Below are 26,313 nucleotides of genomic sequence, written 5' to 3' on the forward strand. Positions count from 1 at the left end.
AAGCATCCTCTCTACATCCTCAGGTAGCTATATAAACCTCATAAGAAATATCTGTATACCTGTTATATCAGGTAAACAAATTGAAACACCTTAGAGAGATTTTGTTCACAGAAACAGATCGCCATGGGATTCCTGTAGTCTCCACAAGGGTCTATGTTAGAGAGAAAGGTCTTTGCCATAAGGAGAAGTCCTACTGGGCAACGTGGGACACATGCCATGGCAGAAGGAAAGGAAGATTTATTTGCCACCATCACCACTACCATTACAGAGAAAACTCTCAAACAGGCCTAAGTCCTTGCTCGGTCAAATACGTCATGAGTAAAAACACTTTCTTCTACATGTTTAATAACCCCTATGCCTATAATAAACCATGGATAATAAACTCGTTCTTATTACTCGCTCAGGTCACCTTCTACTTCCAGACATAAGCCAGGACACCAGAAAACCACCAATATTGCCAGCAGTAAATCTGCTAATAGAAACCTATTGGAGCCCAATGATTTCCAGAGACAGATCTTTCTAATAAGCCCCTCTCCTCCAAAAAAAAAAAAAAAAACAAAACCAAAAAACATCTAATTTCATCTTATGTTTCATGGTAGATGTATTAAAATCCTAAACAAATGGTGTGCTGCATAAATAATACCCTACAACTACCAGCAAGGTTCATTTCTCCCAAAGATATCTCATCCTCTGGCTCTCCCAACCCCCACTGCCTTACTTAAAATAGGAATGATTATTAAACTTTGTCTGCACAGCAGGAACCTGACAATTCATTCATTCAGTGCTCTTCCCAAATAGCCACAAGGCAAAGCTTGAAAATGCTGAGACAGCATGGCTAAGGGCCAAACTAGCTCATACATTAAGTGCATGTATGCATTTATCATGTCTGGTTTTTGTTATTTTAAACAGCAGGGTTCAGCATATAGGAACGGATGTTTAATCCAGCACCACCACCAAACCACAGTCCCAGGGCAATGAAACTGTGATTCGTTTCATTCCAGTGAAGCTCACTTTGGCAGGAATGGAATTTCCTTCCTGGGGCTAATAGCAACTTATAACATGGGTCATGCTCAAGGATGTGAAGTGAAAGCGTATTAAAAAAAAATCTTCCTATGTAGTCCCAATCTTGACCGCTTGTGTGCACACACAAATATGCACAATCCTACTTAATTAAAAAAAAAGACAGCATACTTATGTTTAATGTATCAAGTATCCATTTAATGTGATTCATTAAATGTATCAAGAGCCAGTGTGATGGTATGATTTGAGTGTCGGACTATGACTCTGGGGACAAGGGTTCAAATCCTTGGTTGACCATGGAAACTACGGGGTGACTTTGGGCAAGTCACATGCTCTCAACCTCAGATGATGGCAATCGCAAACCCTCTCTACAAAAAACTTGCGAAGAAAACTTTGTGATAGGTTCACCCTAGAATTGCAATAAGTCAGAAACGACTGGCACATAACAACAACAAATTTAAGGTATCATCTAGTCTGAACCTCCGTTTTCTGGGAGAGAGCGTTCAAAGGTGAAACAGAGGACATTATCACATGGGGCAAAATTGGAAGTTTAAAAAGGGGCCAATGCAGGGTCATCCAGGGTTTAGGGACAAATTCGTAGCTGCTTTTCACATGACGCTGCAGGCAGTCAGAAGAGAATCTAGGGTGAATGTGAGGTCAATCAGGAAATAAGTAAATTCACAAAACTACTGGATTTATGTTTCCATTTTGCTTGTGAATTGACTCCCTTCACGTAATGCCTCAGATGACTTCGTGCCTTGCTGGGAGGGAGGGAGAATGCTCTGGTCCCTTAAAGGGATACACACACACTTCCCTCTTTAGGCTCCCTGGCTGCTTTTCCTCCTCTAATTAAGGGCATAGCTGCTGGGAAAAGGCAAAGGGAGGGCGCTTTGGAAGTCCTGGACAGGAAGGAGAAATGGAGGACATGCCTTGGAAAAAGATGGCATGGAATCAGGCAGGCTTATGGACCCAGCCTCTCCTTTCTCTTTCTCTTGTGTGTGTGTGTCTGGTTTTGGAATTTGCAAAGGCAGAGAGAGGGCATTTTGGAAGTCCTCCTGGACAGGAGGGAGAAATAAAGGACATGCCTTAGAAAAGGAGGGCATGGTATCAGGCAGGCTTATGGACCAAGCCTCTCTCTCTCTCTCTCTCTCTCTCTCTCTCTCTCTCTCTCTCTCTCGTGTTTGTCTTTGTGTGTGGTTTTAGGAGTTTGCTAAGGGCAGCCTCATTCTGCCTTTCTCTGAAATACCTTTTTGGGCTTCGGTGGCAAAGAGGATCCCGTGCCGGTATCCCCTCCCCTCCCTCGAGCATGTGTGTGCACATACTCGTGGAAATGACAATTTTGAGCAAGCTCAGAAAAGGTATTTATAAGCTTGCAATTGGGATTTGTTTGTCTCTTTTTGATAGCCAAATTCGAATTGGGCCCACTTTAATGTGCTCTTAATCCCTTGTTGTGCTCTGTGTGTGATAACCAATAGCAAATGGGATTGCTTTTCTGGGATGCCACTACTTTAACCATTTTGGGGATGGAAGCACATAGGACCTACATATGATAAAGTTCAGAGAGAGAGAGAGAGAGAGAGAGAGAGAGAGAGAGAGAGAGAGAGAGAGAGAGAGACTCTGAAGTCTTCTAGTCCTACACACTAGCAAGAAACTCTGCTACCTGCTACACGAGGAGATAGGAAAGGATCCAAAAGCTTGACATTCTGTCATTCAAGTTACTTAATATTTGGCTGACTGGCAAAATGCAAACTAGATCTTACATCTTACTTTTGCAGTCCCTGATGTCATCTGTTAGCAGCTGCTAAAACAATCAGTGTAATCCCTTCTGTCACTTCCTTACATTCCAGTGAACAGATACTCAGTTTCAACCTTTTCTTACCTTTTTTGGAATGGAGGTCAAATTTTTCCCAGTGGCCATAGACATGATGGAGCTATGGGGGGGTTTGCCCAAGAGGGAAACACTTGGAAAGAAATTAAAACTGGAATTAGCTGGGATAGTTGCTGTTTTAAAAAATAAGATTGTAATGACCACAAAAAGCTGTCTTTTGCACAGTCAGAACATCCCTCTCTCTTGCAACACATTGCATGCAATAGGGGTGAATAACTTGCAGCCCCTCTGGGTGTAATTGATTTGCAGCTCTCAGAATTCCCCCCCCCCCCCCCGCCATTGGATAGGTTGGCTAGTGCTACTAGGAGTTTGTACCTTAATAATTAATAACATCTAATTTCTCTTATGAGAAAGTTAAGCCTGGCAATGTCATGTTCAAGGGATATATCCCCATGCCCAAGCACATCCATATATTTCACACACAGATAGAAAGTTGTAATAAGTTCATTATAATATACTCAAGGATGAATATATAGATAGACACTCTCTCCCTGCCTCCTTCTGTATATATTATTGTACCGCAGTAACCAGACAATGCCATCTTGATACCTCACACCCCCCAGCTCTCCTCCCGCTCTCCAGCATCTCAGTCCTTGCCAAGATGTGAGGAAAATCATATGCCAAATAGATGGCATATGCAAGCTTTTCTCCATCCATAAAATTCAGAGGTGCAATTAGACCTGAAGTCTACTGCAAATAAACCCAAGGCATGAGGTAATTAAAGAGTCAATAGAGACCTGGTTTCTGAAACCTTGGGATAAGGACCCAAGATGTCTTTTGTGGAAATCTGCACGTATGACTTCCAAATGAGGAATAGCTAGAAACACTTCCTCATGGCAGTGGTTTCACACAGATGAACTAATGGACAAAAGCTGCTCAACAGATGCCTCAGCTTCCTTGAAGAGGAAATTTCTATATGCCCGCACTAGCAGAAATGGGCAGCACTTGGATGCCAAATTCTGCCCATAGTTAAAGACCAAGGCACAGAAGCCCATGGGCAATATGGCCTCTGTACTCTGCTGCTATATGAAAAGGTTTTCATTAGCACGCAATATGAAAATCCAAGTCTCAGTCACTCTCGTGTCCCCATCTCAGCTCAGAAAAGGAAACCAATCTTCAGTCAATTGGTTCTGTTATGAGGAACATGCCTTACCTTAGCAATGGGTAGCAGAAGCAGGAAAGCCACAAGATGTCTGTAGTACTGAGAATGGGAGGCAGCTGCACCAGGCAAGAGAGGAACTATGAAAGAAAGAAAAAGGCACAATCAGCAGCAGGACTGGAAGACTCCAGGAGCAAGTCCACCCACCCTTCTTGGAAAAAGAGGATGAGAGCCAAGGAAGAGAAGAACCTCAGGAAAGGTACTCCTAAAGCTCCACTGAGGCTGCCTGAAAAAAGCTGGAGTAGCCCCTTCCTTCTTTTCCTGGGACTGCTTGAAGATCTGTGGGAACTCTGCAGGAAAGCCAGAGCTTGGAGAGTTACTTTTTCAAAATAATTAAAGTTCTGAATTCTGAAAAATTAGTTATGGTTGCAATTACAATTTTTAAAGTAAAGGTTCTGTTCCCCACCACCACCACAATAACAAGAATGGGTACTTTTGTGGCTACTTCATAAAAGCTTTTAAACACTAAAAGTTACTGGCCCAAGGTACAGAACGCAATAACTGTGTGATGTTCTGTTTCACCATTTAGTGAAGTTGTGCTCCCTCACTAAACTCAACAGAGATAGTTCCACCACAAAATGAATGATATTACTCCTCCGTTCGGTTAAAAACATAACACAGTTGCATTTCTGTTACTAGTAAAACAAAATTAACTCCATATAGCTAGTTAAATGTAATTAGGTACTTCCAAGATCTTAGGAAGCAGAAGAGAAGGATTGATGCTATTAGTTCTTGAAAGGCCCATCAGCTGGTGTGAAAGAGTTGTTTTTTTCTGTATATCCTACTGTTTTAGTATGTAGTAACTGTAAACCACCCTGGTGCCTTGGCAGAAGAGAGGCATGTAAATGCAATCAATCATCTGGAAACTAAGGGGTAAACTGGAAGCCTTTCTTTAAACATAGAAAACCAGCAGTGCTTACTTAGTTATTGCTAAGAAAGCAATGCCTTCACCCTCTTATGTTTGAATCAGTGCAGTTGAGCTCCAGACTGCTGGCTTTTCCCTGCAAGAGAGTACTGGGAATCATCAAAATGACCAGGAGTTTAGGAAGCTACCTAGGAGTAGGGTTGCCATAATTGTCCACTTTTACCAGGGACAAAATGTGGAACAAATTCAAGACCAAACTGTAGGACAACTGCAGGACAAAACTCAGCCCAAAATGTAGGACATTGAAGAAAAATGGTGGACCTTAAATGTCCTACATTTTGAGCTGAGTTTTGTCCTGCAGTTGCCCTACAGTTTGGTCTTGAATTTGTCCTACATTTTGTCCCTGGTAAAAGTGGACAATTATGGCAGCCCTACCTAGGAGCAACCCTCATGATAAAGAGCAGAACTAAATCTACATACAACACAGGATTTCATCAGCTGCATAAATTTCCTATGATGGTTTTTTTTTTAAAAAAAGAGAAAAACATTATGTTCAGTGACTTATTTTTTTAACCTCATGAGAATACAAAGAAATGTGCTTGGGGGCAGGATGAACAATGCAAAGACAGCCTCTGCTAAACGGTTAGAGAACAAATGGACAAAGATGCTATATAAGATTTCTAAGAGTCATGACAGGAGACCTGCTTCCTGCACAATCCCGTCTTCACCCAGCTCCAAGATGCCCTTTGTGCTTCTTGCTGTTCTTCAGCACAACCCACCTGGATGATGACCAGAGTCAGCTGACACTGTAGCAGGAAGAGGAAGCACTTGCGAATGCCATATGTTGCATGCCGAGCCTAAAAGGAACCATACATTATTGGAATAATATGCAAGAAGTGCGGAAAACAAGCAGATCTTGCACCGGCAGCAGAGATGAAGAAAAGACTGGCCCTACAGATACTGCTGGACTACAAATCCCAGCATTCCTCACTACTGGCCATGCTACCTAGGGCTTATGGGACTCCAAGAACACCTTAAGAACCACACTTCAGCTATCCTGACTTACGCCATGCAGAACCTGTTGTGCAGAGACAGACATTTAGACAGGTACCTCTGTTAATAAGAAATAAATAGGAACACAGACTGTTATGAATGTTTGGGTAGTATAACTGCAGCCAATTAACCCACTTTCAACAGCTGGACAACAATTTAAAAGTTTCAATAAACTGGAAAGTGAGAAATATCTGTAGGGAGAGGCGGGATATAAATAAATTTTATTTATGTTATTTATTGTTTATTTATAAGATGGGGCCATTCTAGTTTGTCAAATACTTCCTCGGTGTCAAAGAAAATAAAGATTGACATTTTTAAACACATTCATTGGCATACTAATCATAACAGAGAGGACAATAAAAATTAATCCAGATTAACTGAACAAAATTATTCACCAGATTGTTTGTTTTTTAAATCTTCTCTAGAAGCTACAGCTTCTAGACTCCAGTGTTATAGTCACAATTAAGTACAGACATCAATGGATCTCACAATTTCTTTTACTGCCACTGAAACGAAATAAGGCTTACCTGTTCTATAAGCCTGATGATCCCAATAGTCTCTTCAGGATAAATAGACAGGGAGCAGGATAAACTGTTCAGCTGGCCAGACAACTGAAGAGGTGTGAGCTCATCAGAGATACGGGTCATGTTAGTGCTGGTGGCATAACCAAATGTCTCCCAAGAGCATCGAGAAGGATAAAGAGGATCCAGGGCTATGCTGTACAAGTAGCATTACATAGGTTAGATGAAAATATAAAAGAAAACAAAGTCAGGTGTACCTGACTAAACACCCTGGAAATATAACAGTGATCTAAAATAGGAACTGTGGAGTATAAATCAGTACTACACCAGGATACGGCTACCAGGGGCTAATAGTGGCTAATAGTCATTAAAGACACATCTCTCAGTACCAGTTGCTGCGGAACAATCAGTGAAAGAGGACTAATACTCTCATGCCCTGCTTTTTGGCTTCCCAGAGACACCTGGATAGCCACAAAGAGAAAACAGGATGCTGAGCTATGTTGCCCTTAAGACTGATCCTGCTGGGTTCATCTTAGGACTTCCTGGACATCCAAAGCACAGCAGCCAACTCAGCATCACAGTGCTGAGCAGAAAATTCAAAAGTTTTCTTACTTTACCAGAAAATCAGATGATCAGGCTGAACAAAGAAAGTCTCTCCATAGGTCTTTACAAAATTAATGGCAATCCACAGATAATGGAAGCACATCAAATACATATGTCCAGGAATCAATGAGCTAAATCAAAGAAAAACTAGGGGCCAAAACAGACTGCAGAAATAATCCAGGTTGAGACTACTTTAACTGCCCAGGGAACTGTAGTTTGTTGTGGTACCAGAGCTCTCTGACAGAGAAGCCTCGGTGGTTCACAAAACTACAGTTCCCAGAATTCCCTACCATTGAGCTAGGGCAGTTAAAGTGGTCTCAAACTGGATTATTTCTGTTTTGGCCCTAAGTCAATATAAAAGCAGTTGTTGTTAAAATAGCACAGATAAATAAAAACTGCCATTTAATTTTATAGACAACACATATTTTGCACATTGATTATGTCTAATGCTTTATACATGTGCATCTCCGTTTGAAATCTTTAGATGCAAGCAGTTCATAAGTATATGCAAATAAATAAAACACATGACAAAAACAGTTTATTTATTTATTTGTTCAACCTATTCATGTTACTTTGGCTGTATTTAATGAAGCTTGCTTCCAGGTACGTCTACATGCCTTGCAGCCTAAGCCTGACTCTTGTTTATTCAAACACTTGAACTTTTCTAGAAAATTTGGTTTTGGCAGCTACTTTAGCCCCCGTCCAAAAAAGAGGCAGTACTGTGTAGTGATTTGAGTCACTATGGCTCTGGAGATCAATGACTCCCCACTCAGCCATGGAAATCCACAGTGTCAGAATTTGTTGCAAGAGATGAAAACCAATACTGAAAACATTGTGCTGAAGAACACCAAGCCCAGCCTTTAACTTTGCATTTTACAAAGTACGGTGTTGGAAGGACAGCAGAATAAAAAAAAAATTAAGGATCAAGCTGCACTTCAAGTATCACTGAGTAACAAACAACCCCAGAGCTCTTTTATTTCGCGTTAACAACAACAACAGGGCCAAGCTGCTAGCCCCAATCACCATCAAAATTATTTTTACAAAACTAAGCCTCTGTATTCCTACAAACAAACCTTTATCCTCCATTATATACTCTGATTTTCACAAAGCACTTTGATTTTCACAAAAAAAGGAGAAAAGATCCTGCTGAACCGTTATTTGAGGCCTTAAAACAGTCTTCTCTGTCATAATCAGAATTGATTCCTGCAGCTGCTCTGACTTTCTTTCCTCCCTACCCTTGCTCCCTGTTCCATTAAAATAGCACACAGGCTGATCTCTCCAAGAAAGCTTGGATCCAGGTTATTTCTAAAAAACCTATCTACCTTTATGAACCCACTAGAGCACTAAGATCATGTGGAGAGGCTCTTTTCTCTGTCCTGTCACCCTCTCAGCAAATTTGGTGGGGACAAGGGAGAGGGCCTTCTCAGTGGCTGCTCCTAGACTCAAGAACTCCCTCCTTACAGAAGCCAGAAGGGCCTCATCCCTGCTCATTTTTGTGCCTTCAAATTTGTTCAAACTGAACAAGAATGGGGTTTTAAATACTGTGTAATTCAGATGTTGAGATCTGTATATAGTTTTTAATATATTTTAATATATTTAATGTGGAGTGTTTTTAACTTCATACAGTCCGCCCTCACCATATGTGGGGGATCTGTACCAAAACACCCCTCCCCTCGTGTATGGGGGAAACAGTGTATGCTCAAGCCCCATAGAAAATAATGAGGCATGTGTGGCGCAGGTACGCACCCCATTACTTCTGCCAGGGCTTGCCTTCCACGTAAGCTCAAAGCCGCGGAAGGCAAGCCTACCTATGGGGAAGGCGATTGTAAATTGTTTAATTTTTTTAACTTTATAATTTTTAATGCAATTGCATTATTTTGATATGTACTATTTTATATTTGTTAGTAGCCACCTTGAGTTACTATACTGGGAGAAAGGCAGGATATAAACAAATATAATAATAACAATAATAACAATAAAATCTGAGGGGATACCAACTTGGAGGAAGGGTTTCGCATACTGCCTCAGGGGTTTGGACAAAGTTGCCAAAAGTAAGTCCAAGTGTTGATTTCAAACAGCTGCATATAGAGCATCCTCTTCCAAACACAACATGCCCTTTAGTAACTCAGAAAGTATACAATCGTATAAGAATGGGAAACATGTGGCTATAAAAATCTATTGGAATGGCACCTCTTGCTATTGCTCACCACTGGCTACACTGGTTAGAGCTGACAGAGACTATGATCCAGCATCATCAGAAGGGGCACACATTTCCCTCTTGAGACTGTGATATTATTCTACACTACACTATGTAGTATATATTCAAGGCAAAGCCAAATGAAGAAACAGCAATGATTCAGCCTCAGTGGGACTTTGCATGTGGACATAAGAGATATGATGGTTCAGACAAACTGTATCTCTCATCCAACACTATGACCCTACAGTGGCCAACCAGTTGCATACAGGAACTTCAGGAACAAGACATGAATAAAACAGCACCTTTATTTGCTTCCTACCAATGGATATGAAGAGGCTATTGTGACCCATATACATCAGGGACACTATCCTCCCTGAGTTTGTCCAATCCCCTACTAAAGCTGTGACCATCACTACCTCTTGTGGCAGCTAACTGCATAGTTTTAACTATGCACCACTGCTTGCAACTGTGCAGCAGCCAACACTGAAGCAGTCACAAAAATCAAACTGGGGAAAGAAATGGGCACATAGTGGACCCTAAGGGTCAGCCAGTCCAAACCCACCCCCAACCAGTGCAGGAATCCACAGCTAAAGCATCTCTGAGAGGAAGCCATCTGGCCTCTGTATAGAATTTCCAACAAAGGAGACTCCACCACCTTCCAAAACAATCCATTCCACCATCAAATAGTTCTCTTACTGTCATACTCTTAGAAGGTTCCTTCTAATTTTTAGTCAGAACATAGACAGAGATTTCTCAAAGCCAGAAAGCCAAACCAAGTCCCCTGCCAAACTCCACCTGCTCCTGTTGCCCACATACACATACACATATACACACACACACACACACACACCGTACCTGATGTCACTCTGGAGGAAAAGGCAGTTGTTTCGCAGGTTGGCAGAACTGCCCAGGCAGCAAGTGACCTCCCCATACTCCTGCATGATCTTGATCATCTCACACATGGCTACAAAAAAAAAAAAACGGAGATAAGCCTCAACACAGAGACACACTCTACAGTTTTCTGTAGGGTCATCCTCCTCAAAGGGCAAAGAACCCATTATCCTGATTCTCACTTACTTTCTGGGGTGCAATCTGTAAACAGAGGAACGAGCAAAGGCACGTTGTCGATGTTTTGTAAGTGGGGCCTCACCTGGTGGATTCCCCGTGGAAGTTTGGCCTGGAGTGAAAGAAAGAATGCAAAAGACAACTGTGGACTTTGGTATTGATTATGACCAAGGGTGACAGAAATGTCAAGATCCTATTCCCTATTCTTCTAAACTCTATTCACTGCTGGATAGATTGGGCTGGGCTAGATTGGGAGAAAATATAAATCCACTTGTACTATGAAGAATTTTGTTGCAATTAACCACTGATTTGTTCATAAAATTATCCAAACAACCTACTGTCCATCCTTCCCAGATGTCATATGACTGGTATAATAAGCTATTTGCTTCCACTCACCTAGAAACTGCAATGGAAAACCAAACTACCTTTTCTAATGTATTAGTTAAGGCTCCAAAATACACTGTCTAGTACCAAAGATAGCAGATAAGAGATCCCCTTCTCAAAAATGTAATGAGCTTTTCCTTATGTAAACAACTAAGTGTGAGTATACATAAAAATAATGAACACCTCTGGAAAACAATGTAGCCCTAAACACTTTGCTGAGTTATCACATTTTTAAAACACAACAATTACTTACAGAGAACCCCTAGGGTAAAATGGCATATCACCATCTTTATGAAAGAAAGCTAGGTAGAACATAGGTTCAAATTCCACTGAAGGTTGAGAATTATATTAATTTCAGCCTTTTCCATAAAAATTCTCTGGGGTAAATCAAAGAGGGCACAGCTTGGAATGGAGAAACTGGATACTTCAAAGCAGTCATCAGTGAGGGTCAGGGTACAACATACCAGCCTTCTGTAATCTGGCACGCCCTACAATTCCATTATTCCTGACTGCTGGCCATGCTGGCTGGGTCTGATAGTTGGAAGTTGTAATCTTCTGGGGGAAATTTAGGCCAAGACTAGACTGGCAACTGTCACCCAGAAGACATTTTCATCAGCCGCCCCTAGATTGTGGAATGACCTGCCGGGAGAGATTTGACAGCTGAATATGCTGTCTGAATTTAAAACAGTATTAAAGACCTATCTCTTCTGGCAAGCATACTCAGTCCATTTTAAACTATGAATTTTAAATTGGTGTATTTTTAATTTTGTGTTGGATGATTTTATTGTGTCCAATGTTTATATGTTTTAACTTAATGTTTTAACTTAATGTGTTAAAATGGTTTTATGTGTGTTAATCTATGTTGTACTCCGCGTTGAGCCTTAAGGAGAGGTGGGAAATAAATAAATAAATAAATAAATAAATAAATAAATTATTGATTTGGATTGCTATGCACTTTCTCTTGCACCAGACTTAACCCCATCCCAGATACAATTTTGATGTAAATAGGCTGGTGGGTGGCATCACCATTTCCATTTCCTGAACATTAGAAATAGCTTCAGTCCATTTCTATATTTTAATTAGCAACATTTCTTCAACAACATTAATGTAAAAGTTGCATTGTCTTGTAAGAAATGCATGTAGCAAACCAGACCCAATGCCTTTGACAGAGGAAAATGTTTCCCGTTTTGTGTTCTCCTTCTCACTGTTGTGCTGTTTTACCCTCTGATCCTTTATTGCATTGAGAGCCTATAATGAAAAACATATCAAAACTAAAAAGAAAATACTGCAAAAAGAAAATGAGAAAGATAAATAGCACAACCATCAAGATGTAATGAGCACTAACTGCTACACAGTGTGTGCGTGTGTGTGTGTGTGTGTGTGTGTGTGTGTGTTTGTATGTGAGCAGAATTAAATGGCTGACAAGGTAGTTTCATTTCCAGAACTGAGCTAACTAGTCGTATTTATCTGGGGTTGGGAAAGTTTTTTTAAAAAATAACTCCCTGCAGCGCATGACCATGGGTTGCTTGCATATATTTATTACATCTTGTTAAAGTCATCATCTACCCTGTAGGTTACTCTGAAATTGGTACAAGTTAACTTCTTTTACTTGCATTATTCTTGTTTAAAAGACGCCATGGCTAATGGTTTCCCATCCCATTTGTTTAATCCACTGAGATTGGTCTAGGGCAGCGTACAGGGCAAACTTAACTTGGCCCATTTAACTCAGTGCAACTTACTTCAGGGAAAGATGCTCAGGTTTGCATTCTAAAGCTATGCATAAAGTTTGAGGTCTACTTGAGAGGCCTTCCTCTGTGTCCCATTAGTTGATGCAATACACTGTGGGAGGATATTGGGGGGGGGGGTTCCTCTGCTGTAGTGCCACAGTTGTGGAGCACCCTCTGCTTAGATGTCAAGGTGGGACTAATGCTTCTGACAATGTGGCATCAAGGGGAAAAACCACACAAGGCATTTGGGCCTAATTGACTTTAAGCAAATCTGCACATATAGTTTTAAATTGTTTCAGCTGTTTTAAAATCATCTCTTTTTCATCTGTCACATTTTTTTCATATGTTTTTGGTCAAAGTGATTTTACTGTACTATCCCTGAGATCTTTAGACATAGGGCAGGACATGAATATTTTAATAAATAAATATAAATTTTTAAATGACCTCTGAAGGCCATTTTGCACAAGCTTAAAAATGTAGGATTCCCACATACAACAGAAAGGGCTTCCTCAGTCACATGTTCTTGATACCACCTAACCCCCCCAAAAGAGCAAACAAATTTAATGCAACCAACTAGAGGCACAAGAACCAGCTAGAGCTACTTGAAGCCACCCTTCAAGTACATAGAGTCCTAACCAGGGTTGATATGTCAGCCTCACCCTATTACAATCCTCTAGAAAGCTGGGAATGTCGCTGTCTGTTGGCTGAAAGCTAATCAGGTCTGAGTGTCCTTCTTCCTCCATCAGCAGAAGGCCTTCTGCATCATCTCGAGAGACTGGTGAGAACAGAGACAACAATACTGTACTGTGAAAACTGTATAGCTCACTTATAGACAGGATTGTTCGAAGCTACAAACCACCCACGTGAGGCAACCCACATACATCCCTCTCACACGGCACTCCAGCAGCCTAGAAGCTGAAGCTCTGGTTTCCTACGCTCTTATCAGATGACAGATCCCACTCAATTTTCCTCAGAAATAAAAGGTGTTTTAAATGACTCATCAGAAGCATCAGCTCATATTTAAGTGAGTTCGTTGCTACAGCTATTCACTTCTGCCTCCCCCCCCCCCCACTTTACAAAGGGGAACAGAACATGTGGGAGGATTTCAAAACCATAGGTGTTTCCAGATGGAGAGCTCCCAGCACTATCATTCAAAAGGTGATATGCGGCTATTCCATCCTTCCTTTATGTTCTTAACAAATTTTGTGTAGTTTTTTTAAAAATAGTAGGAATACATGAGAGGACTATGATTCAGCGAGGATGATATCTGGGCCCATAGTAAAATTACATGAATGGAGTAGAGCAAACCACAAGGAAAGCTTGGTCGGGAAGCACCCCAAGACAACAGTCTCTCAAACATTCAAAAAGGAGCTGCAGCAAAAACAAACAAACAAACATGGGAGGCCACATACTGGACAGAAGCTGCATGGCTGCAGCATTCAAACAGACTTAAATGACTGCAGGGATGGGGACTGCATGGTCCTCTAGAAGTCATCGGACTGCTACCATTCATCAATACCTGTGCTGGATAGAGCTGATGGGATCTGTAGTCCAACAAATGATACACCACAGTAGGCAACTATAAAAGGCTAGGATGCTGCATTACCCGCCCCTGCCCCCCGCCCAGGAAACCTCAGGAGGCTGCATCCACCCACTGCCCCACAACAAAAAATCAGTTTTGCCCCAAAATGCCTCCAAATAACCTCTTGAGGATTTTTCTGGTTTTAGCCTCCCTGGCAATTTTAGGCCCGAGGGACCTTTTATAACAACAGGAAGAGAACAGAAATCACATCAATTCTTAAATTGGCCCAGGGGGCAGAATGTGGTGTAAATGCCCTTCACAACCCCTAGAAGGCATTTGAGGGTAAAAGAAAATTGCAAAAAATTGCAAAAAATAAAAATTTGACCATGAGAGGAATACAAAAAAGGGCTTTTGGGCTGCATGAAGTCCACAGGGCACCCTTTGCCTGCCCTGTTATACACTCTTGTCTTATCATTTCCTGACAAGGCTTGTACAACTTTAACAGCTGCATGAAATTACGTGAGGTAAAGTTTTTCCCCATCACTCTTAATTCCATGCAAGGAAAATTTGAGCCCCCTTCAGTGTCTCCTACATTGCTTAAAGCCCCTAACCTCATCAGACAAAAAAGGTGGCAATTATACATGCAACAGACCACAGGTACACAAATGCAGGTTGCAAACCCGGAGGGCTACTTCTAACTGTATCATGCAATAAGTCCTGCCTCCTTGCTTATGGTTCTGCTACTTCAAAGCATGAAGCTGACTCAGCTTGATTTCTTCTTAGGGAACAAATGAAAATATCAATTCAGATAATTTGAGTCTCAGTCAAGCAGACCTACCATAAAAAGACTGGACCCTCAACTGAGACACACCTGGAGGTGGTGGTAGCTCCCAGTTCCTGAGGGCTGAATATCATACACCACCAAGGCATCTGATGAAATGAACTGTTATCTCTGTAATCACATGCTTACATAAAGCATATTTTAAGCTGCCACACAATTCTCTTTTTTAAAAAGTATAAACTCTTTCCCAGCACTCAGGCATACTCTCATGCAACAGCAATCCCAAGATTTGGCCTTTCATCAAGTGGGTTTGCTTCAACCAAGAAGGCATCTTCACTGGAGCCACCCTTCCCCACAGGGCATCTCTCCCTCACCCTGATTCAGGTCATCTCGTAAGGAGCCTGCATGACTGGGGCTGGAAGGCGGGATGTCAGACCCTGGAACATCTCCATTGGGTGTTAAGGATATGTGGCAATTCCAACCAGTCTCAAGACCCATCTTCTCAGCAAATACCTGTGGAAACAGCAGTACAAGAAGATTTAGTAAGAAAAATTATGCACATGTTTCTATGGAATGTTTGGCAGTCTCATTCCTGGGGCAGGGGGAGAGACACTGGATCAGTAATTTTAGAGACATTCTAATTTTCAAGGATATTTTGATGTTACAAAACTGCCTAATATTTCAGTTGGGGGTAAAACAGCTATTATATTAAATAAATCCAAACATGCATTCACTGAGAAAAATTCCCAGGATTACATTAGTAGGCTTTGGAAGCAACCACCAGTCTTCCAATATTTCTCCTTTTAAAAAAAAATTACTGAAAGTTTCCAGATACATTAAAAGACTAAAGAACCAAAGTATACATGTAAATCAGAAAAAAGAAAAAGAAACAAAGAACAGCCAGAAACAGAAGAAAGAAAAATAATGACTTCTGTCCACACACACACACACACACCCCACAATGATTATACATCCATGGCCTTCTAATATTTCAAATGCTGATCAAAAGCACAATCAGGAACTGATGATCACCTTAAAACCAAACTATCACTTACAGTATTAATGGGGGTGGGGAGAACTCAGAAAGAAAGATAGATCTATGTACTAAACATATATTCTAAATGTATATAGATTCTAAAATATGCTTACAACAATGCTTACAACAAAAAGCATAACCTTGAAATATACATTATATTAGAGCCCCTGACCCTAGTATGAATAGGAGTGTGGTGCAAAGGTTATAGAGTGCTGGACTGTGAGTTGGAAGATCCATATCAGGTTCCTATTGAGCCTTGAAACTTACTGGATAACCTTGGGCCAGTCACTCTCTGCCTGTTCTAAATCAGAGGATTGTGACAATAAAGTAGAGAGGAGAAAAATGACATACACTGCCTTGAACTCAGGAAAGTAAACCCTGGGTAGACATGTAACTGATAACAAAATATAACAGATAGGATGGCTGTGGCCTTCCCATAATCACTGCAGGAACTTTGCATGCTGAGAAATATAAGAATCAAAGAAACATCCTACCTTACTCTTGAGCTCATCTTCCAGGGAGAAGTAAACAAAACGAATGCAGGCATTGACAAGTCCCTCAATCAGGCGAACAACATCTGATCGGGCCTGATACTGAGATGAGACCATTCCCATGAAGATCTGGCCACTCAGAGCCTGGATACAATCCTCCTTCTCCATCACTTCCCCGATCCCTTCTTTGAGCATACAAACAACAGGCAGGTGTGGGATGGGTGTAGACATGTCATAGATACAGAGAAGGAAGGGTTGACATAATCATAGGGAGACAGAGGAGCACACACAAAAGCAGGGGAGAGAAACCAGTGTGTCCCAACATAACACAAACATCCCAAAGAACATAGTATAAAACACAAACATACACAGAGGGAAGGAAGGAACAAAACAATGATAATCAATAGTAGGAAAACAACAACAGGAATAGCATGTGCAAAGTTAGCAAGAGAACAGCCTCCCTCCAACCTTTCAGCCAAAATGCTCTCCATTTTTGTGGTACTTGATGACAATTCTGGGTAGGTTTTGTGAGCTGAACAACCATTTCTATCTTTTATTGACAGGCACCAACATGGGTAAAGAACAAGGAAGTTGTTGTTGGAAGAAAGGGTTTTGCCTCTGTCCTAGGAAGACTGGAGTATCTAAATTCCTTCTTTGTGATTTTGTCCAAAGACATTAAAGGTGTTTGCTTGCCTGGCTGAAACCAACAAGCAGGAAGAATTAAGAGAAGGTGATCTGAGGAAACTGGATCTAATGAATCCTGTTTCTGTCGAGGCAATGACTTGTCCAAATATAAGTACCAAGGATTTAGACAAACAGAATTCTTCCACAGTAGCTAGGTCAGACATGAAAAAGGGCAAAATCCTGACCTCCGAAATCCCTGGACTATAATGAATACTGATGCAATGAAACTTCAAATGAATCTTGATGTAAAGAGATGCTACAAAAAAACCCTGTGGCAGTGACTGCTATAAGCTATTTGTCCAGATTAAGAAAATAGTTCGCAATTTTTGTAAAATTTAGTTTGTAAAAGCCCTCCATTAGACAATTTATTTTATAGCGTAAATCGTTTAATTTTGCCCCTGTCCAGACTGATCCTTTAGAAAATACAATGCATTTGTTTGTTTCTAAAGTATTTTTAATCTTTAATTTTTGTATTCTATAACCCCTCTCTTTCAGGATGGAGGCATTTTATAGCTTTTTTAAAATTGTATCGTAAGAGCCCACTTCTTAAGTATAAGATGGAGTTGGAGTTGGAGATGAAGAGGAGCTTGACTGAGCTCTTCTCTAAAAGGTACTTGCCATAGACCTCCAATGGTAAAGGCAAAGAACCTACCATCTGAGCTCCAGCTGTTCCGCCGGCTATTCAGCTTGATGGGTGTAGTCCCAGGGAGATCACAGGAGGTGAAGATGGCATTCTGTCCAGGGACTTGCACCAGTTCTATGCACTTGCCATTGAGCTGGGAGGATAAGGCACAGTGCATGGGCTTGTAAGAGAAGGCAGAGCAATACCCCGAAAGACAGGCACGTTGATAGAAATCCAACACTTTCTTCCTGACACCAACCAAAAGAAAAAAGAAAAAGAAAACAAGTACAAAACAAAAGAAGAGCCAATGACAAAGGCCATCAGAGACATCTTGTCCTCAGAAACAATCTCAGTATCTGGATCATGCCACATACGTGTGCCCAGTAAAATGGTCATGCATAATGGAGGCTGGGAACCTTGTGGTCTCCAGATGTTTTGTTCCACAGCTTCCATAAGCCTTGGAATTAGCCACACTTGGCTGGGGCTCATGGGAGTTGCAGCTCAACAGTTTGGAAGGTGTCAGGTTTGCTTACCTCTAACTTAGGGTCTAGTTTCCAATAGTAGAAACTGCTAATGGAAAGTGGAGGGGGGTGTTCATTCCTATTCAGATGGTATAAGCATCTTTCATAGATTTTGTGGACCCCTTCCATCCCTCTACCTTTCTCACAAACCATCCCTGCCTTCCCCATTGCTTGCTTTCGAAAGTCCTGTACAACTGTGGCAAGCAGTGATCTCATTCTCTTTCCTGCAAGACACAGCAAAAATAGTTCTACTGTAATGCTTGGAGAAAGCATCTACCCACAAAATTAAGCATCAGACACCGCTGTTTGGTAAGACAATTACATTACTGCTACTGCAATCACATCTTTTAAAGTGCTAGTGTGGTGGTTTAGATCATGATTTTATGGTTTATAATATGTTATTATAGATTGTTTTGATCTGTCATGAACTGCCTTGGGAGGTGTAGGCAATCCTGAAAGTCAGCCTTTAATACAGGAATACATACATATATTTTCCATGCCCCTTACACACAAACAGACCTTACTGAGAGGGTGGGGGTGAGCAGAGAGAGAATAGTTTTGCTGAAGAGACAAATTGCTTTTTATCCTGAATTTTTTTCCCTTAAAAATACTTAAGTAAAGCAAACCCAAGTCCAGATCAAGCCCACACAAACTCAAGATATTAACACTAGGGAAAGGGCAAAATGATGAAAGAATTTAAAAAAAAAAACACCCAAATGTTGAAAGCTAATCCCACCCCCTTGTAAAAGTTTTCAGTGAAAGAAGAATTATCTCTTCTTCTCTAAGAACAGGGCTAAAACAATAAACACAGGAATCTGGGAATCTCAGAGAGAGGGAATGTAGAACTGGTGTCCCCATAAATGGAGGGTCTAGAAAAGTGCATGTGCACAACAGGACCTAAGGACGGCTCTCCAAAGCTCCCTCCATGTTTCTGGGAAGATCTAAATCAGGGCTGAGCCACTGCATGAGGTTTGACATCCATGCACACCACTCAATAGACCTGAGTAGGTGACACATGCTACTGTTACCCTTATTGCTGTTTGTTTTTTTTTTTTACTTTTAAAAAATGCTAAAAATGATAACAGTGCCTTCTAAGGGAGCATGAAGAGGGGCAATTCTAACACCTTTTGGCTCTTCCGGCTGTTTTGTGACTAGGAGAGATCTTTTTTAAAACCATAAAGTAAACTGGCTTTAAAAACAGGCTCTCTTGGCTCTACCACATTCAGGGAAACAGAGGCCTCTACATCCCTTAGAGGGCACAGGGGCATTTTAGCAGCCCCATTATTTGAAGCGTTGTGGGCTTCAAAACCAGTCTTGAGGCTGCATGCAGGCCACAGGCCACATTTCCACCACTTCAGTCTAAATCTACAGCAGGAGTGGGACTCCTGAGACTATAATTGGACTGCAAGTCCCAGTAGCCCCAGCCAGCCTACCAAATAATGTAGAATGTTGGGAACTGTTATCCTACAACATCTGGAGAGCCACATAATTCCCACTACTGCTTCACAGGACAAACTCTGCAAGTAGGACCTCATTGCTCTGTCGTGCATACAGCCATAAGCAATCAACCAAGAAATCAAAAATTGCCTCAAACACACAATTCAAGCCGAAATCCCTAGTGAAACTCTGTGATGTTCTATGAAGCCAATGAATTGTGCTACAGTAAGAGAAAACTGCCCACCTGTCAGACCCAGACAGAGGATAAATATCAGAGCCATCCCAGAAGTCTGTGCAGGCCTCAAGGATGATGTCCGCAGTCCCGTGAGAAAGCATCTGCTCAGTGCCTAAGAGAGAAAATTGAGCCCATATCTGGGGACTGAAAATTGCTTGCTGACAGGATCATTTATTTCACAGATTTCGTCATTGCCACAAGCAACTTTGTAAATTTAACAGTATGACAAATGGTGATAGCTACATTCAAGCACAGTACTAAAAACAGTACTTTTGTCTATTGTCAAATTGAATATCGTTAGAAAAAAAATGAATTGTCAGCCTTTTTCCAATATATTATTACAGCTTCTTCACATTATTTTGATTATGGTCATTATACTGCAACTAAACAAGTCTTCTGCTTGCTGTTTCTCACCCCTGCACTTCAATGGCCACTGTCAGATGATGGGAGGAAGACTGAGAATTAGGACATAGGTTTCCTCATTTCCCTCCTTGAAATATAGCAATGATCTTTATATAAAGCTCCCTGTTGTTCTAAAAGAGGAGAAGTCACACTGCAAAGCCTGCTTCCCTTGCATGTCTGCAAAAAGCCACCCACCCATATCTTGGTTATGCTAAAATGCAGCCAAGACATGTCAGGCTTTTAAAGTAAGTTATTATTATTGTACAACCATCATAATCTGAATCCTCCAGAGGTTCAGACATTTAAAACAAACTGCATCCTAAAAGCATTTCTCATACTTGGCCAACTCTTCACATACACTAGAAAGTTCCAGAGCAAGTATGGAATACAGTTGGCCCACTGGTCCGTATCCATAAATTCTGCATTCACGGATTCAACTATCCACAGCTTGAAAATATACCAAAAAGATATAAATTCCAAAAAAGCAAACCTTGATTTTACCATTTTATATAAGGGACACCATTTTACTACCCCACTGTATATAATGGGACTTGAGCATTCACAGATGTTGATATCCACCAGAGGTCCTGGAACCAAACCTCAAAAGATACCAAGGACCCACTGTAATTATGTAGGCCTTTTAATGAACAAGCATGAGGAAGCTTAATGAATAAGTCAACATGTTACATTCCTTTCCTGAGCATTCTAGCAATGTTTTTTACATCCTGGTTCAAGGTAGTAACTAAAACAACCCCTCAACTTCCCACCAAGTAAAAAAAAGGCTCCTTTTCTAGGAACTTCAATTGGGAACACCACTGCCTTCATAGTGGATAAGAAAAGTTTTTCTCCTGTATTTTTCATGCATTTTAAAAGCACAGCACAAAATCCATGGCAATTTCCTCAGATCTCATATGAGGATCTTGAGTATACTAGAGAAGTGGCTAGCTCAAATGAGCCAACAGAGGTTGAATGTACAGTAGTTTTCCTGCTATGGAAATGTACCCCAGCCAGAAGCCTTACTGGTAGTGGTGTCTTTAACAAAAAGGCTGATCATGTGGCTCAAAGGTGGTCTCCTCTTGGTGATGAAGGAGAGTTTTCCAACCATCACTTCTTTCACCATCTCATCTGATGGCAGACGGTAAAGGGCCAGATAGTTCTCCTGCTTGAAAAGCTCTTTGGCACCAGGTGTAAAACCTGAGGAGAAGGAAAGTTAATATGAGAAGGAAATACTGGAGGAAAAACTAGATTGAAACCTTTAGAGCAGTATTTCCCAAACTTTGGTCCTCCAGGTGTTTTGAACTTCAGCTCCCAGAATTCCTAACTGTTGGCTAAACTGGCTAGGGTTTCTGGAAATTTAAGTCCAAAGTCTCTGGAGTACCCAAGTTTGTGAAACACTACTATAGAGGAAAAGAAGGTGCTCACCTTCTTTGTCTCCTGTTCCCCATTACCTTCTTCTGACACCAAGAAAGCCCATAGGTGACCAGTGGAAAGGTCCTTACTTGAGATGTAACAATTGAACAAATCACAACAGCTCAGAACATATGAGAGAAGAAACCAACTAGTTCATACAATGCAGCCTCACACAGTCCTGGTAGCAAAAGTGATAAGAAAGATTTCTCTTAACTACCAAGAAAGCAATCTCTCTTGTTTTCCCTGCCTTGCTTTCCTGAAATATACAGTAACCAACAGAAAGATGGTACTGCTTTCTTGGTTTTGATTACGTTCATAGGCTTCACAAGGGCATCAGATTTTACCAGCCTGATGCTCTCCACGTGTATTCAAATGCAACTCTCAGAGCCCCTCAGCCAACTAGGCCACTGCAGGCACCAGGTAGAGGAGGGCACACAGGCAGCTTAACATGATTTTATTTTTATAGGGCAGGTTTTTTAAAACAGATGGTTTAAAGTATTGACTTCTGAACTATTGGCTTTAGACTGATTTTAATTTGCTGGTTATAAATGGAGTGAGGAGCCAGTAAGGTGTAGTGGTTTGAGCACTGGACTACAACTTTGGAGACCAGGGTTCAAATCCCCCACTGAACTATGGAAACCCACTGGGTGACCTTGAGCAAGTCACACACTCTCAGCCTCAGAGAAAGATAAAAGCAAAAGGGAAATCTTCCCAAGAAAATCCCATGATAGGGTTGCCATAAATCAAAAATGAATTGAAGGCACACAACAACAACAACAAATGTTTCTATTGATTTTGATCCATTTTAGACAAAGGCTAATACTGTTTACCTATTTTCATGTCTAAATTTGACTGTTTGAAATTGTACTTCCTCTGTCTGAATCACAAATTACAGATTATTTTTTCTAGTAGGGAAGTTAGGATGGCTCCCTCCTTGGCTGTCCTTCTCTTGCCAAGTGAAAACATTTCTGTTCTGACTAGCTGTTAGAACCTGGCCGGAAGAGATTTTAACAGTGTGATTTTTTAATTTACTTTCTGTCATTTCATGTGTTTATTTAAAATCACTTTAATTCTGTGGATAGTTTAAGTGCATTTTAATTATAACTTTTGTAAGTCTTTAATTATTTAATTTCTAATTTAATTTATCTAAATAAAATATATTTAATTTTCCAAAGCTACCTTTCATCCCAGTTTTGGGGAAAGCTTAGATGATAACAAGGAGGAAGAGGAAGACCAGCAGCAGCCCTGACTAAACTAGACTAAATTTTAAGGCAGCCTTTTAAAAAGTACCTCTGTCTTTACCTACCTGAGAAACTGGTTTGTACCATCTTGCCTGATGAAGAAGCCCATGGAGCTTTGAAAGCTTGCAGCAAGTATATTGTGCATTTCGGTTGACCGATAAAGGTATCACCGATGGATTTTTGTTTGCATTTGCTAAATGGCTAACACAACTACCCCTGCATGTTACCTGAGAAATTATTTATGTTGGCGGCCCCAGTATCTCAAGGTGGAGGGTTTTCCCCCCAATATATATTTATTTTAATTTCACAATTTCTAAAAAAACCCATACAAATAAAAGAGCATAAAATTTACACATTACATTTCCAGTTTCATTGTTCTCTAGATATCTTAAACATTATCCTCTTTTTCTTTTTACCTTTTTTTATTACTTTCCATCTTCAGAGGATTGGTGCATAACATTCACAATATTTGGCTTCCATTACAACTTCTTCATTATCTATGTATATCCTACTTTTGATATTATTCCTTATTTCACACTGTTTAATTACCTTACACTGCTTCTTATCAACATTTCTCTTCTGCATTCTATTATATCTGGTGTCTTAAATTAGGCCTTCCCTTTATCGCTGTTAGTGATTATTTATACCAGTTTTCTAATATCTTTAGTTCTATAAACACATATTACAGTTATCTTTTAAACCATAAATCCCAAACTGTATATTTTACTCATTTCTTATTTACATAATTTGTTAACAATTCCCATTCTTTAACATGATTGGATGTCTTTTGATCTCTTATCATCCTTGTCATTTTGTCCATCTGCGCTAGATCTATCAACCTGATCAGCCATTCCTTAGTTGATGGAATCTCTGTCATCTTCCAATATTGGCCATATATCAATCTAACCACTGTCATCATATAATATATTATTCTTTCCTTTTTCGTTCCAATATATTCAACAAAAATATTTCTGGATTTAGTTTTAGATTACGTAATAGTATTTCTGACATTATTTTATTTATTTGGGTCCAGAACTTTTTTGCTTTTTGGCAGGTCTACCATATGTGGAAAAAAGAACCTAACTTGATCTTACATTTCCAGCATGTGTTATTTTGGCCTTTATACATTTTTGCCAGTTTTACCACAGTGTCAAATGCCATCAGTAAAACATTTTGTACCAATTTTCTTTTAAACTATTAAATGCTATAAATTTTATATTCTGTGTCCAAATTTTCTCCCATTTTTCTAACTGAATTGCATGACCACAGTTCTGGATTAATTTAATGATATTGTCTTTTATTATTTCCTCCTCCATCTCATAATTTAATAGAAATGTATCCATTTTCTAATTGTATGTTTGGTATCCTCACACATCATCTTGTCAAATTCTGTTAATTCCAACTCAATTTTCCCAATTTATTTGTCCAATTTATACCTCTCATACACCTGTCTATGTAAATACCATGAGTTTTTAATCCCTTGTAAATCCAATTCTTCTCTATTTTTTATTATTTAAATTTTTTATTGATTTTATCACATTCAAACAAACATAATAAACAAACAAATGTGCATACACATTTACAACAATACATTAACAACCATTACTTTCACAGCAATGAATGTATAACTCTTTTCCCAACATTCTATCTTCAATTCCTTCTCTTCTTCCTATACTATTCTCCTTCCTTTACCTTCCATCCACATTTTCTTTTCGTCTATTATCTAATCTAATCCCTCATCACTACAATTATCTCCTACTGATTCCCTTCTCTATGAGCTGCTACTGTCATTCACTCCACCAACTTTCTTCACTTACTCAAACCTTCTATGACATGCTAAAACTTTCTTTCTTCTATCCAGTCAATCAGCTTCCTTCTCCCCCTGAATGTTGGTTGTTTTATTCTTCTTAATGCTTAGACTTTCATCTGTCACCTCTTCATGCCATCACTTGCTTGTTACAGACTTACATCATCTTAAACTATCTTGTGGAGTTTGCACAATCCGAATTCTGCTTATTGAGACTTATTTAATTCCACTGTTTCTCATACAATACCAGGTTTATACTCCAGTTATTATATAATTACAGATATCTATGTTGCTAAATCTATTGTGTATTCCAGGTCTTTCCTAAATATTCCAATACTTTTCCCCATGTTTGGTCCACTTTATTCACTGTCTCTCCTCTTAATATTAAAGTTAATTTATCCACCTCTTCTGCTTCATACAAACTCATTAACCATTCTTCCCTATCAGGGATTTCTTCTGTCTTCCACTTTCTTGCTAAAGATATTCTTGCTAGAGTGATTGCATAGAAAAGAATTTTACCATATTTCTTCTCTATCTCATCGTTCATCATATTCAGTAAATACAGTTCTGGTAGTTTTTGTAAAGTAATATCTAACATTTCTGATAGCGATTTGTTTACCATTTCCCAAAACTTCCCAATTTCTTTACAAGACCACCAACAATGGAAGAAAGTGCCCTGTTCCTTTCTGCATTTCCAACAAAGAGATGAATTGTTTTTGTATATTTTCGATTTTTTTTCAGGTGTTAGGTACCAGCGGAAATATACTTTGTAATAATTTTCTTTCAATCTTTGTGAAGCTGAATACCTGAAAATATTACGCCATGATTTTTCCCATTTTGCTAATTCCAAATTATGTCCAATGTTTTTTGCCCATTTTATCATCGTATCTTTAACCATCTCTGTTTCCAATCTTTCTTGTAGTAATAAATTATACAACTTCCCAATAGTGCCTTTTGAATATGATGTAATAATCTTAAAAATTTCAAGTTCCTTATTCTTTTTCACAAATCCGATATTTCTCTTATCCAGATGCCATCTCTCCATGATTTGTCTATAAGGGAACCAATTAATATCATATCCTTCCTTTGCTAATTCTTCTTGAGATTTCAATGGCTGACAGCTCAAGGGGGAGTCGGTGTAACTAATATGTTGCACCACATTATTAATACATCCTTCAGGGATGGGCAGTTTCCATCTACATTGAACACGGCCATAGTAAAACCTTTGTTGAAAAAGCCCTCCCTTGACCCCCTAATTCGGAACAATTATCGGCCTGTCTCGCTGCTGCCATTTTTAGGGAAGGTGATCGAGAGGGCAGTTGCCCTTCAGCTTCAGGGGATCTTGGATGAGACAGATTATCTGGACCCATTTCAAACCGGCTTCCGGGCGGGCTATGGAGTTGAGACTGCCATGGTCGCCTTAGTTGATGATCTCCGTCTGGGCATGGACAGGGGGAGCTTGTCCCTGTTAGTGCTCTTGGACATCTCAGCGGCCTTCGATACCATCGACCATGGTATCCTTCTGGATCGCCTGAGGGAGTTGGGTATCGGAGGCTCTGCTTTGCAGTGCTTCCGTTCCTACCTCTCGGGCAGATCCCAGATGGTGGAGCTGGGGGACTGTCGCTCTGATAGGAGGGCCCTT

General features: G+C 40.2%; 1 protein-coding gene across 7 annotated transcripts in view; it reads right to left on the bottom strand.

Moving 5' to 3' along the window:
* The window catches only part of TMEM94 (transmembrane protein 94), a 106,603-nt gene that overhangs the window by 7,995 nt on the left and 72,295 nt on the right, over positions 1–26,313 (bottom strand). For 5 of the 7 annotated variants that reach the window (XM_089536405.1, XM_089536387.1, XM_089536412.1 and 2 more), the window contains 12 exons: positions 21,234–21,407; positions 19,821–19,923; positions 17,649–17,866; positions 16,316–16,497; positions 15,160–15,298; positions 13,142–13,257; positions 10,384–10,483; positions 10,162–10,270; positions 6,513–6,702; positions 5,712–5,789; positions 4,062–4,147; positions 2,900–2,981 (listed from right to left, as the gene is read on the bottom strand). In XM_089536405.1, the coding sequence (XP_089392531.1) occupies positions 2,900–2,981; positions 4,062–4,147; positions 5,712–5,789; positions 6,513–6,702; positions 10,162–10,270; positions 10,384–10,483; positions 13,142–13,257; positions 15,160–15,298; positions 16,316–16,497; positions 17,649–17,866; positions 19,821–19,923; positions 21,234–21,407 (1,577 nt within the window). The remainder of the gene's footprint in view (positions 1–2,899; positions 2,982–4,061; positions 4,148–5,711; positions 5,790–6,512; positions 6,703–10,161; positions 10,271–10,383; positions 10,484–13,141; positions 13,258–15,159; positions 15,299–16,315; positions 16,498–17,648; positions 17,867–19,820; positions 19,924–21,233; positions 21,408–26,313) is intronic. The other 2 variants (XM_089536379.1, XM_089536420.1) reach the window with 2 other exon arrangements.

The sequence above is a fragment of the Sceloporus occidentalis genome, unplaced genomic scaffold (assembly GCF_023333645.1).
Source record: "Sceloporus occidentalis isolate IW3139 unplaced genomic scaffold, rSceOcc1.0.p SCAF_1, whole genome shotgun sequence".
Taxonomy (NCBI): Eukaryota; Metazoa; Chordata; class Lepidosauria; order Squamata; family Phrynosomatidae; genus Sceloporus; species Sceloporus occidentalis.